Source organism: Rhipicephalus microplus, chromosome 10 (genome assembly GCF_043290135.1).
Source record: "Rhipicephalus microplus isolate Deutch F79 chromosome 10, USDA_Rmic, whole genome shotgun sequence".
Classification (NCBI taxonomy): Eukaryota; Metazoa; Arthropoda; class Arachnida; order Ixodida; family Ixodidae; genus Rhipicephalus; species Rhipicephalus microplus.
Window position 1 is genome coordinate 14,531,973 of NC_134709.1, and position 19,706 is coordinate 14,551,678.

The 19,706-nt window shown below is 49.6% G+C and overlaps 1 protein-coding gene across 1 annotated transcript; it reads left to right on the top strand.

Moving 5' to 3' along the window:
- The first annotated feature begins 7,807 nt into the window (after positions 1 to 7,807).
- On the top strand, positions 7,808 to 8,494 carry LOC142774869 (beta-galactosidase-like). Its single transcript, XM_075876015.1, has one exon. It carries the CDS (start codon positions 7,808 to 7,810, stop codon positions 8,492 to 8,494), a length of 687 nt encoding a protein of 228 aa, XP_075732130.1.
- Positions 8,495 to 19,706: the final 11,212 nt, after the last annotated feature.

Genomic DNA, 19,706 nt, shown 5'->3' on the forward strand with positions numbered 1-19,706 from the left:
AACCACCGTCCACCGCGCACTGTGGGCTTCGCGGCTGTGTTTATTCACAGACCGCTAATCCGTTCATCCTGATCATGCAGGTTTTTGCCCGCATCATCACCGACCTGCTCGTGTCTGCCTTTCTGACAGCCTCGTCTGCCACTCCGGGAAACTTCGGGCCTGCTGGCAACGGAAGTGAACCTTGCGTTTTCCTCCTGCCTGTCACCCATGCTGCAGGACCTTCAGCAGCGCCCCCAATACCGCTGTGGATCATCGAAAGGAATCTAGCTGCCCTATCGCCGTCGACAACATCCTATGCGCAGACTATAAAGCAGCAACCACCGTCCACCGCGCACTGTGGGCTTCGCGGCTGTGCCAATTCACAGACCGCTAATCCGTTCATCCTGATCATGCAGGTTTTCGCCCGCATCATCACCGACCTGCTCGTGTCTGCCTTTCTCACAGCCTCGTCTGCCACTCCGGGAAACTTCGGGTCTGCTGGCAACAGAAGTGAACCTTGCGTTTTCCTCCTGCCTGTCACCAGTGCTGCAGGACCTTCAGCAGCGCCCCCAATACCGCTGTGGATCATCGAAAGGAATCTAGCTGCCCTATCGCCGTCGACAACATCCTATCCGCAGACTATAAAGCAGCAACCACCGTCCACCGCGCACTGTGGGCTTCGCGGCTATGTTTATTCACAGACCGCTAATCCGTTCATCCTGATCATGCAGGTTTTTGCCCGCATCATCATCGACCTGCTCGTGTCTGCCTTTCTCACAGCCTCGTCTGCCACTCCGGGAAACTTCGGGTCTGCTGGCAACAGAAGTGAACCTTGCGTTTTCCTCCTGCCTGTCACCAGTGCTGCAGGACCTTCAGAAGCGCCCCCAATTCCGCTGTGGATCATCGAAAGGAATCTAGCTGCCCTATCACCGTCGACAACATCCTATGCGCAGACTATAAAGCAGCAACCACCGTCCACCGCGCACTGTGGGCTTCGTGGCTGTGCCTATTCACAGACAGCTAATCCATTCATCCTGATCATGCAGGTTTTTGCCCGCATCATCACCGACCTGCTCGTGTCTGCCTTTCTGACAGCCTCGTCTGCCACTCCGGGAAACTTCGGGTCTGCTGGCAACAGAAGTGAACCTTGCGTTTTCCTCCTGCCTGTCACCAGTGCTGCAGGACCTTCAGAAGCGCCCCCAATTCCGCTGTGGATCATCGAAAGGAATCTAGCTGCCCTATCACCGTCGACAACATCCTATGCGCAGACTATAAAGCAGCAACCACCGTCCACCGCGCACTGTGGGCTTCGTGGCTGTGCCTATTCACAGACAGCTAATCCATTCATCCTGATCATGCAGGTTTTTGCCCGCATCATCACCGACCTGCTCGTGTCTGCCTTTCTGACAGCCTCGTCTGCCACTCCGGGAAACTTCGGGTCTGCTGGCAACAGAAGTGAACCTTGCATTTTCCTCCTGCCTGTCACCCGTGCTGCAGGACCTTCAGAAGCGCCCCCAATTCCGCTGTGGATCATCGAAAGGAATCTAGCTGCCCTATCGCCGTCGACAACATCCTATGCGCAGACTATAAAGCAGCAACCACCGTCCACCGCACACTGTGGGCTTCGCGGCTGTGCCTATTCACAGACAGCTAATCCATTCATCCTGATCATGCAGGTTTTTGCCCGCATCATCACCGACCTGCTCGTGTCTGCCTTTCTGACAGCCTCGTCTGCCACTCCGGGAAACTTCGGGTCTGCTGGCAACAGAAGTGAACCTTGCGTTTTCCTCCTGCCTGTCACCCGTGCTGCAGGACCTTCAGAAGCGCCCCCAATTCCGCTGTGGATCATCGAAAGGAATCTAGCTGCCCTATCGCCGTCGACAACATCCTATGCGCAGACTATAAAGCAGCAACCACCGTCCACCGCGCACTGTGGGCTTCGCGGCTGTGCCAATTCACAGACCGCTAATCCGTCCATCCTGATCATGCAGGTTTTTGCCCGCATCATCACCGACCTGCTCGTGTCTGCCTTTCTGACAGCCTCGTCTGCCACTCCGGGAAACTTCGGGCCTGCTGGCAACGGAAGTGAACCTTGCGTTTTCCTCCTGCCTGTCACCCGTGCTGCAGTACCTTCAGCAGCGCCCCCAATACCGCTGTGGATCATCGAAAGGAATCTAGCTGCCTTATCGCCGTCGACAACATCCTATGCGCAGACTATAAAGCAGCAACCACCGTCCACCGCGCACTGTGGGCTTCGCGGCTGTGCCAATTCACAGACCGCTAATCCGTTCATCCTGATCATGCAGGTTTTTGCCCGCATCATCACCGACCTGCTCGTGTCTGCCTTTCTCACAGTTGCGAAATTTTAAAACCGCCCTTACCACGGCGAGACATTCCTTCAGTTGTAGAGTAATTAGACTCGGCACGTGTTAACGTTCTGCTTGCGTAAGCGATTACCTTTTTTGTGCCCTCTTGCTGCTGCACAAGCACAGCTCCCAGACCAACATTGCTCGCGTCTGTGTGAAGCATCGTCGGGGCTTCTTCATCGAAGTGGGCAAGCACTGGGGGCGTTTGAAGACGTTGACACAGGTCATTAAAGGCAGCCTCCTGCTCTTCGTTCCACTCAAAGGCAACGTCGTCTCTTGTGAGACGAGTTAGTGGCGACGCGATGCTGGCAAAGTCTGCGATAAATCGGCGATAATAGGCACAAAGGCCCAGGAAGCGTCTGACAGCCTTCTTATTGGAGGGTACTGGGAACCGTGCGACAGCGGCAATTTTTCCAGGATCGGGTCGGATGCCTGCGTTACTGACGACGTGACCGAGAAACTGAAGTTCGTGGAAACAGAAATGACACTTTTCCGGTTTCAATGTTAGGCCCACAGACCGTATGGCACGTAAAACAACTTCCAGCCTTTGGAGATGCTCGTCAAAAGTCGTTGAAAATACTACAACGTCGTCCAGATAGACTAGGCACGTCTTCCACTTCAATCCCGAAAGTACCGTGTCCATAAGCCTTTGAAATGTCGCGGGCGCGGAAAACAAACCGAAAGGCAAGACTTTAAATTCGTATAAACCATCTGGCGTCACAAAAGCGGTTTTCTCTCGGTCTCTTGGGTCTACCTCGATCTGCCAGTATCCACTCCTCAAGTCCATGGAAGAAAAGTAGCGAGCGTGCCGAAGTCTGCCAAGGGAGTCATCAATACGTGGGAGCGGGTACACATCTTTTTTGGTCACCCGATTCAGCTTCCTGTAGTCCACGCAAAAACGCAGCGTGCCGTCCTTTTTCTTTACTAGCACTACAGGCGATGCCCAGGGGCTCTGTGACGGTTGAATTACATTATCTTCAAGCATTTTCGCGACTTGTTGTTGTATGGCTTCGCGTTCCTTTAAAGCTACACGATAAGGGTTTAGGTGAATAGGTCTCGCCGTGTCCTCGGTGATTATTTGATGTTTTGTCAAAGGTGTTCGACCAACTCGTGAGGTCGATGAAAAGCAGTCGTGGAATTCGGCTAGTAGCTGAAGAAGTCTCTGTCGGTCATCCTCTGACAGAGTGGGACTAACATCGAGAACGGGTTCTGGTTCTTGATTAGGCACTTCGTCTAATACCGATAAACATAAACTGCCTCGCATGTCTACGATATTGTCGTAAGAAGCGATAGCCGTGCCCTTCGTAAGGTGCCGGCGCTCAGTACTGAAGTTGGTCAAAAGTAAATTCGTGCGCTCACCAGTGAGACGGACGATACCTCGTGCGACCGAAATGCCATGGCTAAATAGCAGCGAGCCAATTTGGTCAGCAATGCCTTCGCCATCAAACGCTTCGTACCCTTCCACCGAAACAAAAGTGCATGACCGTGGCGGGACGACCACATCATCATCGATTATACGTAAAGTGCTACGTATTGCGTCTGAACAGAAAACCAAACCAGGGCTGTTGCGGAACGTAATTGAACGGTCCAGGATGTTGATGACGGCACCATATTCTCTTAAGAAGTCCATCCCTATGATCAGGTCCTTGCAACATGAGGTGAGGATGACAAACGTCGCCACGAAAGAAGAGCCGCCGATGCCGAGTCTCGCTGTACACCTTCCGACAGGCATCAACAGCTGGCCGCCTGCTGTCCTCAGGTGAGGTCCCGTCCACGTAGTCTTCACTTTCTTTAGGCGCACGGCAAGGTTTTCACTTATAATAGAAAAGTCGGCACCGGTGTCAACTAAGGCTGTTACTTGCTGTCCGTCTACAAAAACGGTAAGATCTGTGGTCACAGTTTCGTCAACGTTACAACTAGGCTTTACGGCGTCCTGTGGTAAGAGTAACAGGGGCCTTTTTTCGTCGCCTTGGCGGCCTGCAACCTCACCCCCGGAGGTCGCCGCCTTCAGTTTCCCCTGCGTGGACTTGGTGACCTCCTTCCTCTGGCGTCGGCTGTAGAGCCGTGGCGCGATGAAGGCGATTATGCCGGAGACGGAGAACGTGGTCGACGTCCCAAACCTGGCTGGTAATTAGGCTCACTGTCGTCATTGTTGGCACGGCGGTTGTCAAAATGGAACCGAGACAAGGAAGGTCGTTGAGAATCAGCGTCCCGGCGTGGTGGGTAGTCGTCGTTGGGGCGTCGATCGTCAGACCATTGCCGAAGAGGTCGAAACGTGTCGACGCGGTGCCAGCAATGACGAGAAATGTGGCCGACACCTCCGCAGGTAAAACAAAGTGGACGTATATCCACGGTGCGCCAGACGTCTGTTTTACGAAGCTGTGGACGCCGCAACGGCTCATAATGTTGTAAATGCCGTGTCTCGTTGGGAGACGGCTCTTCGTACGGCAGCATTTCGTACGGTGGCACGACGGAAGGGCGCCGCGGTGTCTGTTCTTGCGGTGACGACCAAGGAACGGCTGTCGATGGCTGGCGGTACGACGGCGGAACGGGCGGCGGGCGGCGAAGCGCGGCTGCGTAGCTCATGGGTCGCTGATCGTGAGTAAGATCAGCTGCCGAAAACGCTTGGCGTATTTCTTCGCGGACGACTTCAGCGACAGACGCCGTGGGTGGTTCCGTGACCAGAGTCCGCAGCTTCAGCAGCTCTTCGCGAACAATCTCTCGTATTAAATCGCGTAACGAGCTGTGATTATCATATGTCGTAGCGGCGAGTGGAATGTGGGTGCTGCTGGACAAGCGATCGTATTGTCGGCATCGTAGGTGAAGCGCCCGCTCGATAGCCGTAGCTTCTTTGATGAAGTCTGTCATGGTGCTTGGCGGGTTCCGCAAAAGTCCGGCGAACAATTGCTCTTTAACGCCACGCATGAGGTAGCGTAACTTTTTGTCGTCGGTCATGTGCGGGTCAGCTTTACGGAAGAGACGGGTCATGTCCTCAGCGAACATTACGACCTTTCATAGCGTTTCTGAACCCGTAGCTCGAGCATATGTTGCGCACGTTCGCGCCGGTCAACATCGGCAAATGTGTGAATCATCCCTCTTTTAAAGTCACTCCATGTTGACAAACTGCCTTCTCTGTTCTCAAGTACGAGCACTGTCGTCGAGATAGAAATAGGCGCGGGAAAGCCTTTGTTCAAGAGACAACTGGTTGGTGTTGGCGACACGTTCATAGTGCTCAAGCCAGTCTTCGACGTCTCCATGTGCTCCACCACCAAAGCGATCAGGCACCAGCGGTGAAAAAAAGGTTACCTGAGATGGGGTTGGTGGACTGCTGTCTCGTAGTAACTGTTGTGGACTGGCGGTTGCCATTGGTAGATGTGAGCGCTGCCTTGTAGAGTGTTCCTGCGAGGGGGTGAACTCTGGAGGGAGGCTTCGCAAGTGACGACTGAAGCGATGCACGGGAGTGTCGACAAGTGCTTCTGGACTGGATGAACGGCTCCCCGTGGGAGTGTGGAGCATCAGGTGGTGTCGCGGGCCAGCACCTCCACCAGTGTCGCAGTACAAGTACGCCTTGAGGCAGCGAAAGCAGCGTGTTTTGAACAGCTAAGCCGCAAGATTGTCTTCTTTGTTGTTGAGTCAAGCCAGAGGCCCACTACATGGTGTCTGCTAAATCCCCACATCATCGTTGTCGTTCACACGCATGCAGTCTCGGGTCAATATTTGCCTTATACAACTCCAAAGAAAAGAGCGATATCTTGATGAAGTGTTCAAAATTGAATTGTTCAAAAAATTGAATTGTTCGAAATTGAATTGTGTGAAATTGAGTGTTCCCAAATATTTCTGACTAATTATGACTAAACATCGCATGCGCGCTTTCTTTATGGCATGAAGGTCAAGAAAAAACAACAAGAACGAGTAAAATGAAACAAGCTAATCAGAATCGAAAAGTTCACCTGAGAACCGTGGAACAAAGATATCGGAAATTACAATATGGATGCGACATCAACAAGGCCTATGTCAGCTTATTGCTCACATGATCGAACCAGCTGTAATTTAAATGAAAGGGAATTACATTTAGAAAAATTCATGTAATGGGATTAGAAATGTAGATTCATTACTGTTTAAGGCTACAATTCGGCCAACTTTCCGTTCCATAGAAACTGTGCACCGCATTTCGCTTCCATGCATTGGTCCCCACCTGTAACGTGAATTGACAAACTGTTTGTGCTATTATTCTCAATTACATTGAAAATTAACCTGAGAGCCGGCATGAATTTGTGTATGTCTTCAGAAAACGACTTGAGACAGCGTATGGTGTACAATGAAGGACTAATCCTGATCTTCCTATGACATTAAACTGTGGAAGCTATGGCTCGTCAGAACAGCTTGTTCAGACATTTACTTTGAAGATTTAGAGTATTCACAATCCATACTATTTAACTATCCATAGCGGTACATTCGCATCCGACCACTATCTAGGCTACATTGATAGTTAATTTATCGGCACACGCCGTAAAAACTTCTCCTCAACCTTTCGTGCCAAAGTTAAAGTATATCGATTTCTTCAAAAGCAGCTGGCGTGAGCGCTTGAGGACTTCTATACTCGGCCCGTATGAATGAAGCTATACTTGTCCCGCAATCAGCCTTCTCTTCATACGAGCCTTCAACCTTATTTTCCGTCGCTGGCGGGCGTGCTTCGTGTGAATTTGAGCCCGAGAATTTCATGCAGTTACAATCAAAGCTATGCCAACGTTCTTTCTCGTATGCTTTCTAAAGTGTAATGAGCGCCCTTCAGGTTCAAAATAAGGTCACCGAAAGAGGCCACGTTTCTATATTCGCTTCATATTTCATAATAATCAAAACGAATTGCCCTTGAAAACACGCCCGTTGTCATTCTTCTTGTTCTCAACGGCTTCAAATCTTATGTGTTAGGTTACAACCTAATGAAAAAATGCCAGTTCCGCTTACAAAACTACAGAGTGTCTACTCTGAAAGAGTAATGCTAGTTGTTTAACTCAAGGAGGAAACACTCAACTACAATAAGTACTACGCCTCATTAGAGTTAAAGGTTCGTCATTACTGCATCGAAGAATACGCTTGGTTGAGCAGCTGCTTCAAAATCACTGAGAAAATTTACCAGGGCATTGAAGTTTCAATCCCGAAACCAGCAGTTCAAGCGTGTGTCCGGATGGGAAATTCAACTAGCTGAAACACTCGAGAAGTGTATGACTTCACGAAAATAAGCCAACGCTACTGGACGAAGAAGTGAAGCAAGTTCTGTCGAACACATAGCGACGGCAGTGGGTTGAGATGACATTGTCTTCTTAGATTGCACCCGAGTATAGCGTAAGTTCGGTGACACTGGATACTTGCGCAAAGGCGACGCAGAAACGTCCACTAGGGGATGAAGGCTTTCCAGACCCATAGTGATACTGGAGCAACACATATGAGCGTATTGAAGTGTCATGGCTGAGTTGAGTTGGCTTGTTTTTATGTTAACAATAGCTTGGACATCCCCAGGCGGCGAGTCCTTCTTCTCACACCGCCGCTCCTTCACCGTAGACTACGCCAACAATCAGTTCCTCATAGACGGCAAGCCCTTCCGCATCATTTCCGGTTCTCTGCACTACTTCCGCGTATCGAGGGCGCACTGGAAGGACCGCCTGCTAAAGATGCGATTCGCAGGCTTGAACGCGGTCGACGTCTACGCCGAGTGGAGTGGACACGAAGTGGAACCAGGCACGTTCAACTTCGAGGGAGACTACGACTTGAGGGCCTTCCTGGATGTCGCCAAGGACGTCGGCCTACTCGTCGTCTTCAGACCGGGTCCCTTCATATGCGCGGAAAGGGACAACGGTGGGCTGCCATACTGGCTGCTGAGGATTGATCCCGCCATGAGGTACTGGTCTTCGGACGCCTCCTTCATCAAACGCGTCAACAAGTGGTTTCACGTCCTGCTTCTCTTGGCCCGGCCGTTCCTCTACAAGAACGGCGGTCCCATTGTGCTCGTGCAGGTAGAAAACGAGTACGGCTACTACGGTATGTGCGACAGCGTCTACATGTGCCACCTCGTCTATCTGAGTACACGCTACCTCGGTCAGGACGTTGTGTTGTTCAGTACAGACGAGCCTAACTCCACCCTCTATAGGTAGGAGAATAATTGTTATACGTCTAGTCGGTGCTATTTGGCTATGACTATTATAAAACAAATTCGGTAGATCCTACGTGCCTGGGAATCAACTTTATGCGAAGCACGCGGAGGGAAAATGACCATGTTGCATTTTTTTAGCGACACGTCACATGACGCTAAATATATGTACAAATGTTGCATGCAGGGTAATATGTTGAAGAGTCGCAGATGTTTATATAATCATTTTTCCACTTGCCCAACGATGTCAGCTGGACATGTGTTTTAGCAACACCAGAAGCTGATATGAAGCGCTGATGCTCGCGAAGATGCTGGCCCTTGACACTGCTACTTAAATCAATTTCAGCACATGGCATCTCACCACAATTGACGTTTACCCGACGTGACGGCTGTATGAAAGGAGTACATATGTAATGATTATAAAATTTGGCAGGCAGCACTGCAACCACTAGTGGCATTTCACGAAGATTAGCGTCTATTTGAAAAGTAGTTCCGAGACCTGGCGTGGCTCTGTGGTAGAATCCCGTGTAACACTATTCAAAATATACCACGAACGTAATAGATCACAAACGTGTGCAAAAATATTACCAGGGGCTTCATTCACAGGGAATCACTTCTAACGTCACTCTCGGACACGAAGTGCTTTGCGGGTGGACTATGGAGCCTTCGCCATTGGACAAGCAACACGTCATCAGGCATCTGACAGACGTTCTGGAGAGCTAGAATCCAGGCGGACACTGCAGTGTACCTGGCGCGTTCTTCGGGACATTCATGCTGCCCAAAGGCCAGAAAGTACTGGATACCTACCTGGACCCAACAGGCTGGGGCAAAGGCGCAGCCTACGTTAATGGCTCCAACCTTGGACGATACTGGCCTAGTATAGGCCCGCAGGTAAACCCCTTTTTTTATACACACTCGCGCTGAGGTAATCCTATTGTCGTCACCCCAACAGTTAGCCTTCTCAATCTTGCAAATTCTGGGTCTCTTACACAGTAGGCTGACATCCTTGTAGAGGTACCCTAAACACCCCATACCCTTTTTTTAAGCGATTTCTAGTGAGGAGCAGCGGGCAGCTGCTTTCTGCATCTCGAGGCCCGACATTCAGAAGGCCGCCCTGAAGTGGGCCGAAAGGCGGAGGAAGCACTCTCCAAGTAATTCTCCCCCTCCCCCTATGCCCAACGACTTGTTTCTCTTTAAAGAGGGACAAATCAAGTTGTTCCTTAATTCATTTATTTGTGGCATTCCTCGGAGATAGTAAAATTTTCAATTCTTCAATCTTCTATACAGCAACTCTAACCAGTCCATCAGCACAAGTGCAGAACTTGGGCAGACTTTCTTTTCCTACAGGTTTGACAAAACGCCTTTCTTCTTTCTTATAAAATAAAGCTTATTGCTAGTTGCGCGAACTTGCACATGACCGAGCTATTACAATTTCTGTGTTCTATCAGTTACTACATTGAAAGTTAGCCAAATTGCATGCGCATTACCACAGTTGATGAAATTAGGCTGGTTATGACTCGACTTGGTTAATAGCGTTCTTAGTTTCACACCTCGGGGTGGTTTAGTGGAGAAGGGAAACAACAATCACTTGAGATATCGAATTTCATAAACATTAAGGATTCATTAACCCTTCGCGACTGATAAAAACTTACCAAAATGAGCGAAAATGTTTTTCACTCACTATTTAAAGCCCTTTTTCCCTAATAAAATAGCACCATGTTTTAATACAATAACGTTTGTTTTACTTTTATATTTGCGTAAAAATATACAGCGCTCGCGGTATCAGAACCGGCAACGCAACGAAAAGTGAGGAACTGGAATAAAAAGCACTATTATAGAACCATGGACACATGTGACCACCGCACGCCGAAAAACAGAACTACAGCGATTATGGTCATCTTTGGTTCATCGGTCTTTTTTTTTCAGTTTTTTTCTTTCTCTTTTTTTTCTACCACGGTGCTGAAGCCGACCAGCGAGAGCACATCATATTTGGCCCAATAGAAGTTTCAATCACTCAATCAATTTTTATACAGTTTATTTGTTCTAAATAGGACCATTTTTGTTGATTAAAAAGTCTTCATTTGTCACGTTTGAAAATATCGCGACAACTATATATGCTCGTCGACGGTCGCGAAAGGCTGGAAGTTTAAACGAGTCAATTTACGTATTTTTTTAAATGGGGGCGGGCCACACCACTTCTTGAGGTCATTTATAATAGGGAGACCATTCCGTACCTTACATTTACACAGTACGACCATTCACGCCGTTTTATATTGCACCAGGTTACGGCTACACATGTTTACGTGATGACAGTGGAGACCAACTGACACCGATGACATATTCAAAAATTTTGTCTTCAGCCAACTTTTACCCAGAAAGTAGGGCACCGACGGCAGGCCTTTGCGAGAGGCACGCCATCGCTCCATTTTCATTAGTGCGTCCATTGTGGAGCTTGCTCTCCATCCGTCTCGACCAATCAGAGGAGGGGCTGAGGTGCCTCTCCTCCATTTAATGTCGAACACTGCACATGCTCATGTTGACGGCGACAGTTGATTTGACATGTTTTGGCTATTCACGCCGCCGTGGTCAGTAGCTTCGCAGCTGCTGGGGACTGAGGGCCGTGAGTTATTTGACGTATGCATGTGGGAGGTAGTGGCCAGATACTGCACCAGGGTGGCCAATCCTTCTCTGGTGAGGGAGTGCGTTCCCGGCGGTGGTTACTGGTGAGGCCGCACCCCAGGCCTCGTAATGCAGTTCCATCACCACGCGGATTTTTTTTTAAAATCCGGTTGGGAACTGCGCGGCACCGGGATTTGAACCACGGACCTCTTGCATGCGAGGCGGATGCTCTAACCACTGCGCCATCGCCGCACCTTCATTCATTCATCCATACTATCAATCAGGTAATAGAGAAATGCTCAGAGTGTAACCAACGACTATGCATTGCCTTCATAGATTACGAGAAGGCGTTTGATTCAGTAGAAATATCAGCCGTCATGCAGACACTGCGGAATCAGGGCGTAGATGAAGTATATATAAACATTCTGGAAGAAATCTACAGGGGATCAACTGCTACCATAGTGCTTCATAAAGAAAGCAACAGAATACCAATCAAGAAGGGTGTAAGGCAGGGGGACACAATCTGCCCAATGCTATTTACCGCGTGCTTACAGGAGGTTTTCAGAAGCCTAGAATGGGAACAGTTAGGGATAAGAGTTAATGGAGAGTACCTTAGTAACCTGCGCTTGGCCGATGACATTGCATTGCTGAGTAACTCAGGGGACGAATTGCAACTCATGATTATGGAGTTAGACAAGGAGAGCAGAAAGGTGGGTCTTAAAATTAATCTGCAGAAAACGAAAGTAATATACAACCACCTCGGAAAGAAGCAGCGCTTCGAGATAGGTAATAGTGCACTTGAAGTTGTAAAAGACCATGTCTACTTAGGGCAGGTAATAACCGCAGAGCCGAACCACGAGATTGAAGGAACTAGAAGAATAAGAATGGGGTGGAGCACATTCGGCAAGCACTCTCAAATTATGACAGGTATTGATTGATTTGTGGGGTTTAACGTCCCAAAACCACCATATGATTATGAGAGACGCCGTAGTGGAGGGCTCCGGAAATTTTGACCACCTGGGGTTCTTTAACGTGCACCCAAATCTGAGCACACGGGCCTCGACATTTCCGCCTCCATCGGAAATGCAGCCAAATTATGACAGGTAGATTGTCGCTATCCCTCAATAGGAAGGTATATAACAGCTGTATCTTGCCGGTACTTAGCTACAGAGCAGAAACCTGGAGACTTACAAAGAGGGTTCAGCTTAAATTGAGGACGACGCAGCGAGCACTGGAAAGAAAAATGGTAGGTGTAACCTTAAGAGACAAGAAGAGAGCAGAGTGGATTAGGGGACAAACGGGAGTTAAGGATATCATAGTTGAAATAAAGAAGAAGAAATGGACATGGGCCGGGCATGTTGCGCGTAGACAGGATAACCGCTGGTCATTAAGGGTAACTAACTGGATTCCGAGAGAAGGGAAGCGGGTTAGGGGGAGACAGAAGGTTAGGTGGGCAGATGAGATTAAGAAGTTTGCGGGTATAAATTGGCAGCAGCAAGCCCAGGACCGGGTTAACTGGCGGAACATGGGAGATGCCTTTGTCCTGCAGTGGACGTAGACAGGCTGATGATGGTGATGATGATGATGATGATTCACGCAGGTCACCCTGTACGTTCCAGGGGTGCTACTCCACCCGTACCCGAAGATGAACACAATCCTGCTTTTCGAGACCGAGTACACGCCACCGGGAAATAGGACTGTTAGCTTCGTGGACGTCCCCAACATCGACGGTCCGGTTCCAGGCGACCCAGTGCGCTTCACGGGATAGCGATCTACTTGCGGGGCATCCAGAGTTTTGTCCCCCCCTTTAGAGCTGTTCCACGCACTCCCCGCACAGCCGCAACGCACGTGCCGGGACCCCAACCGCACGCAAGCGGGGGACAAATAAGCCAATTGGCAACGCTCTTTCACCTCCGCAGCGTCACCAATTGGCTTATTTGTACCACGCTTGCGTGCAGTAGGCGTCCCGGCTCGTGCATTGCGGCTGTGCGGGAAGCGCGTGCAACGGCCCTTACCCCCTCCGGGTGTACGATTGCTTCCAAGCCTATCGCCCCAGACCACCCCCCCTTTTTGTTCCTTCTTTTTTTTCAGGGAGGATGTTCTCGAGTGCTTCTCAATGCCCCGCCACCACGATGTAAGTTCTAGAAAGACGAGACCAGAACGAGGAATTGCGATGGGACACTTGAAACGCTAGAAGCCCTCCGTCCAGCTCTTTCTACATCAAGCAACAACACTGGTGCAGAAGTACAATAAATGATGCAAGAAAGCAGACAAGTTGAAGGAATGAACAACAAACGAGAAAAAAAACGTATTATGCGCAATTATTATACGTATTGTTTAGAAAAAGTTTATTTACAGCATGTACAGAACACAAAGGCTTCATACCATTCCAGCAACAGGGCGCATACACTTCTGCACATCTATATTTCACGACTAACATCACTACGTCACAGTGAAGACATTTGCTCTAATATACATGATTATGTTGGCATACATGTACACAAAAATTCAATGTGATATCACGATACAAGGGTATAACGATACAATAGATCCAAATAAAACACAATTTGTAACAAATGAAATCATATATAACAACTCAACGGGCGCTGCTTAGCACCAAGTTGGTCGAAAAATTAGCTGTATCCTTTCGTGTTCCACCTTGACGAAAGGGCACGACCAATGCCGCAGAAACTCTTGCTCCCCGAGGAAGAAAAGCTCTTCGGAGAGGAACGCGAGGATCTCTCGTCTCATTCTCCCCAGTATCGGCCACAAAGCACGCCGGCGGCAATTGGCAGCTACGGCCTCACATCGGTTTCTCCAAAGGCTGAAAAGCCCCGCAACTATTAAGAGAGCGGAGAAGCGGCTACGCGGAAATCGGCCGTTGGACACGAACGTTCGCACACCCTGTCCCCGAAAACCAGCATTAACCGCACGCCAAAAAAGGCGGGAAACCACACATTCAAACGTCGCATGTCGATTGGTCTCTACCATGACGCAGTTGGGGCAAGTGGAAGTGCGAACCACCTGCCATCGCTGCAACCGATCTCGCGTGGGGAGCAAGCCCCAGCACAGCTTCCAGACAAAGTCTCTGAGATGCCCTGGCAACACTGCGGCAGTTATTGGTTTCCAAGCGCGGTTCAATACAGATTGACGATGCTGGGGCACCAGGGGCCGTAGAAGGGCGGCCATTGTGTCCACCACTTTAGAATCGGCCACCTCTATCTCTGGGCACGTAGCTTCCAAACGTCGGTGAAATGCCAGAAGGGCTCGATACAAAGGTGGTAATTCAGTTGATTGGGGACCTTTGTTTGTTTGGCTATCCGGCAAGAAGACACGTAGTGATGGCCCCAGATGGTAGCGAGCCAGTGTCTGAGCGGGTATGTCATCATTGCTTAGTATTCGCAATAGAGTGCGGAGGCACAATGTAGAAGCCGCGACGGAAACGTCGGGGAATGCAAAACCGCCTTGATCTCGCGGTTGAGCTAACGCTGGACGCGATAACAATTCTGTGCCACCAGACCAAAAAAATGAACTGATGCAGGTTTGCACTTTCCTGCAGACGTGGAGCGGTGGTTTAACAGAATGGCAAAGGTACCAAAATTTTCCTAGGTACACCGTTTGAGTTAAGTATCGGCGTTCCAAGAGGGGGAATTCGAAGTGCCTGGCTGCTTTGATATCATTTAGAAGAGTTTGTACAACGGATGACCAGATGCTATCCTGTATACCAAATACAGTGAAAGTAACTCCGAGTATTGAAATCTCATGAGACCACTGTAAAGGCGACGTGATGTTGATGCGACCGATGGGGTTGCCAATGAAAAAAATACAAGCTTTTAGAAAAGTTTAACCTTGCACCGGAGATAATACCGAAATCATGGAATGTATCAAGAGCATGCTGCAGCGACTGTTCATTATGTACATATAGAGTGATATCATCTGCATATGCAGCGACTTTTACTTGAGTGTTACCGGGTAGAGGTAAGCCACGAATCTGCGGGTGATGTTCAACGGCCCTTAAGAAGGGCTCTAATGCAAGGATAAATAACACTGGGGAGAGGGGACACCCTTGACGGACCCCACGCGTGACTCTAAATGCGTGACTCTCACGGGAATCTAAGTATAGGGTACTTTCTAAATTAGTGTACATCGCGTTGATAAGGTCAATGAACTTATCCGGGAATCCGTATGCATGTAAAACATTTAGTATGTAGCCATGTTCTATGAAATCAAAAGCTTTCTCTTGATCTAATGAAACCAACAGTCCTTGCGCACATCGGCTAATGGTGTATTGAATGATGTCACGCGTTAACCACGTATGGGCGTGTATTTCTCGGCCCGGAACAGAACAGACCTGGTGGGGAGCGATTAATGTTGCAAGAAATGGACTGATTCGGCGCACCAAAATGTTAGCCAAGGGCTTGTAATCTACATTGAGCAGGGTAATAGGGCGCCAATCTTCTGGTCGCGTAGACATTGGGTCTTTCTTGGGAACTAGTGTTATACGGCCTTTGTGGAAAGAAGTTGGAAGTGTAATGTCTTGGAAACACTTGCGAATGACGCGTGACATAGTTGGACCAATGATGGGCCAGAACTGTACATAAAACTCTGCAGGTAGTCCGTCAGGCCCTGGGGCCGATCCCTTTTTCATTGCGTCTAATGCACCTTTGATTTCGTCATCGGAAGGCGGTGATAGGAGGACGTCATTTGACATGTTGGAATCATGAGGTAAATCTGTTAGCAGAGGATGTGAAGAAACGGATCCTGGGTAACAGACATTAGCACCAGATTTAGCCATTGACTCAAAGTGTTGAGTGAATTCCTGAAAGTCGCGCGTACCCGCAGCAGCTGGGGTGATAGAGTTCAGCGAGTGGGCAGGCGAGCCTGGTGGACAAAGCAGAGCTCTGCGTGCATACCTTAGCACCTCAGGGTGCGCACAGGGTGCACGTCTACAGCGCCAAGCTGCAGCCGAGAGTGAAGAAGCGCGCATAATACGCTGGTACCGTTCAACGAGCTCCTCTTGCCATGCCCGCATTACAGTGGAAGGACTGGGATCTCGATTGGCAATGCGTATCTTCTGGATTAACAATGACGCATCTTTCGACATACGGGTGCAAAGTCCTCTGCCGGACGCACTGCAATGATGCCGCCACTGTTCTTTGAGGCGATCCCAATCAGCTACATCGGCCCCAATAAGCGATGCGCGTAACGCTCGGGATAATTTCTCCGTAGCCTGAGAGTCCTGGAGGACGCGGCAATCGAGACGCCATGGTCTGTGAACCGTCGGCGTCCCCGCTGGCAGGCGGAGAGATAACATGATCGGCCGATGGTCGCTAATGTACACCGGTGTCGGTGGCAATGACATTACCCCGGTGTCGTGAACGTAGGCAATGAGATTGGGGGATGCATACACGCGATCAATTCGGCTGCTCGACGCTGCTCGACGCCAAGTATAGGCATAATTACTGCCATGCACAATTTGATGAATGTCACTCAATGCCAATTGCTGCACTAGACGTTCGAGTTCTCTGGCATTCCAGTTTGACCGGCCGCGACCCGGACCTCGAACGTCTGCGCGTGAGTCTAAGACACAATTGAAATCCCCTAAAAGTACCACATGTCGGGGATTTAAAAGAAACGCATCAAGAGATTGGAAGAACGCGTTTGAGTTCTCGCGTGCCGCTGGGGCATACACGGCAACAAATCTTATTCTTAACGAAAAAAAGGTGCAGTCGAACGCCAGCACGCGTCCGAAGGCATCGAAGGAAACATGATGGTCACGTAAAAGACCTCGGTTAAAAATAACGACTCCGACGCCAGTGGAATGCGTGCTGGCGTACGAAAAGAAACAATCAAAATTGAACGCGCGCTTGAAAGCGAGTACATCAGAAAGCTTGAAAAAATTTGTTTCTTGCAAGAACAGCAAATCACAGTGCACTGAACGTGCAAAAGCCAATACCTCAGCCTGTTTTTGTGGATTTCGGAAACCTTGAACGTTAAAAGTAATAATTTTTAGAGTAAGAGCCATGGGGAAAATGAAAACATAGTATAGAATCACGCAAATGCAGGGGTACCTTTATCAGGTGCGGGAGCCAATGCCCCGCAAATGGCTGAGTCATTTTTTTCCGGCCAGGCGATCCACCGGAAGCTCGGGGCCTCCGGGATCGCGTCGAAGTCCGCAGGGGACTTCTGTCTCTGACGGGGGCTTCCAAGTCCCGAGTAGCTATCCGGTGGCGTTTCGTGTCCGGGTTTTTGAGCGAGGATGGTACAAAGACGTCTCCACTGTCCTGGCTTAAGTCACTGGGGCTGGTGTCTTCGTCAATTTGTAGGGGCGCCTCACTCGCGGTGCTGTTGGAGTCCTCGTTAATGCAGGCGTCGTCGTCTTGAGATGTAGACTCCTCGATGACACCTGAACTTGTTGTCGACAGAGCAGCAACGCGAGGAGCCTCAGATGCAATATTCCCATCCGAGACGCCGTCCTCACGAGGCGCTTCGTCAGACGAGGGCTTGGCCTGCGATTCCTCAGAAATGGCCACGGGACGCGGGGAACTTAAGTTTTCAGTACCTGGAGGGAGTACCAGGCCCGGAATCGTTGGGGACGCAGTGGGCGTCTGGTGCAGCGTTGCGATTGGCACACCTTGGTCGTGGTCGGTTACCGCGGCTCGCGTTGACGAATCGTCGCACTTGTTCTTAGATGGCGTTCCTGGTTGAAGTGGAGGGAAATCCTTGGATGCCGCCTCGGAATACGATGGCCTGATGGTGCAGGCCACGGTGGCATGCGGGTCCCCACAACGGCGACACGGCAGCGAGCAGCCTTTCCCGTCGTGGCCATAAACACCGCACCTTCCACAAAACGGAGCTGTGCAGTTCATGCGGAAGTGCCCACTGTCTCCACATCGACGGCACACTCGCTGGATGCCTTTATAGTCACAGGTTACTCGATGGCCCGCGACCTTGAGGTAGCTGGGCACCGGTGACGAAGCCTTCATTTCCATGCGAACGTATCGCGTCCCAGTGGTCACGGTTGGGCGCGATCCCATGAGTCCTCTGGTGATGTGCAGCACCTTCCCGTAGGGAGAGAGTGCTTGTGCGAGGACTTCGCTGGGTACGCGGCACGGCAGGAACAGGACGGTCACTTGGGTCACTTGGGGTCCCAGGGGTACGATGGCGACGCGCTCTCCTCGGATGATAAGGTGCGACGCGTCTACGATTTGGGCCAGTGCGGCCTCACTGTTGACGGTAACTTGGTAGTTCCGGCCTCCAAAGTGCTGAACGCAGTACACTTCTTCGATTCCTACTATTGAAGACGTCGCGTCAACGACGTCTTCAGGACTAGTCCCCTCGGGGACGACTACGTCGAAGGCTAACGCCTTCTTCGGGGGCTGGCTCGTCATGACGGGCGTCCGCCAGCCCAGGGACGCCGTGAGACGCTAACGACGACGTGAGACGCTAAGAAGCTCCTTGTTTAGAAAAAGTTTATTTACAGCATGTACAGAACACAAAGGCTTCATACCATTCCAGTAACAGGGCACATACACTTCTGCACATCTATATTTCACGACTAACATCACTACGTTACAGTGAAGGCGCAAGGTGATCAGTCATAATTTTTGTCTAGGTTTTAATTCATAGGTAATGTAACATACTCGCCCCTCTTTCTTGTCTTGCTATGGTAAGGTCATACTAAGTGCTGCAGACAGGTGTTGTATATCCAAAAGGGTGGACTGTAGTCTTTCTTGGTAGATCATTCTTTAAATATAAATATAGAGAGTGATAAAAACAAAACGAGGTTTCTGTTCTCGGTCTCCTCTGCTTTTATTGCGCTTTCTATTGAAACTGATGTCATGCTACAAATCACTTTCCCTGCTACAATATAAACATTCTGGCTTATTTCCATTACATTCGAGGAAAAATAGAAACAGTACACCACTACCGAACAAACATTCATAGTACCCAGTACCCAGCTCAACCATTTCCACCTAAGGCCGTTCTGTGCAAAAAATGACCGTAGGTTAAATTGTATTTGTTAGCGATAAATGCACCACGAAAGCATTGATATTTGCTGAGATGAAAGACGTTCTCTAAGTTTGACGAAACTATGTGACGTTTCGGAACCGCATACAGTGAACTGTATTGTTCACTCAATGCTTACCTGTTCACTGACCAGTTCACTGGTCAGTGAACTGAACTGGACGTCGTTGTCACATATCAAGTATGCGGCTCCAATGTGTTAGATAATTTCACTACACTTCGTCAGTCCCCTTTTTTCATCTCATTCAATGCCAGAGCAAACGAACTTTCATCGAACTCTTGCCTACATTGATATGCGCTACTTAAAATCACTTGCTGTCGGTTCCATGTTCAGGTAACACTGACTACATTATTGGCTCGGGCCTCAGTGAGGTCCGATCTGTGGTCGAGCCAAACCGTACCAGGTGGGTAATTTTGTTTAACGTGATAGCGTTAGAGAGCTCGTGTCGCAAAAATTCCGCCATCAACGCCGGCACCGTTGGTTGTGAGCGAAAAAATCGAGAAAAATGCAAATAAAATAAAGAACAAAATTTCGGTCCCATTGAGGATCGAACCCGGGCCGTTCACGT

What these genes read in the sequence shown, in the direction of transcription:
- LOC142774869 (XM_075876015.1), top strand. Translation starts at nt 7,808, where the DNA reads ATGGCTGAGTTGAGTTGGCTTGTTTTTATGTTAACAATAGCTTGGACA.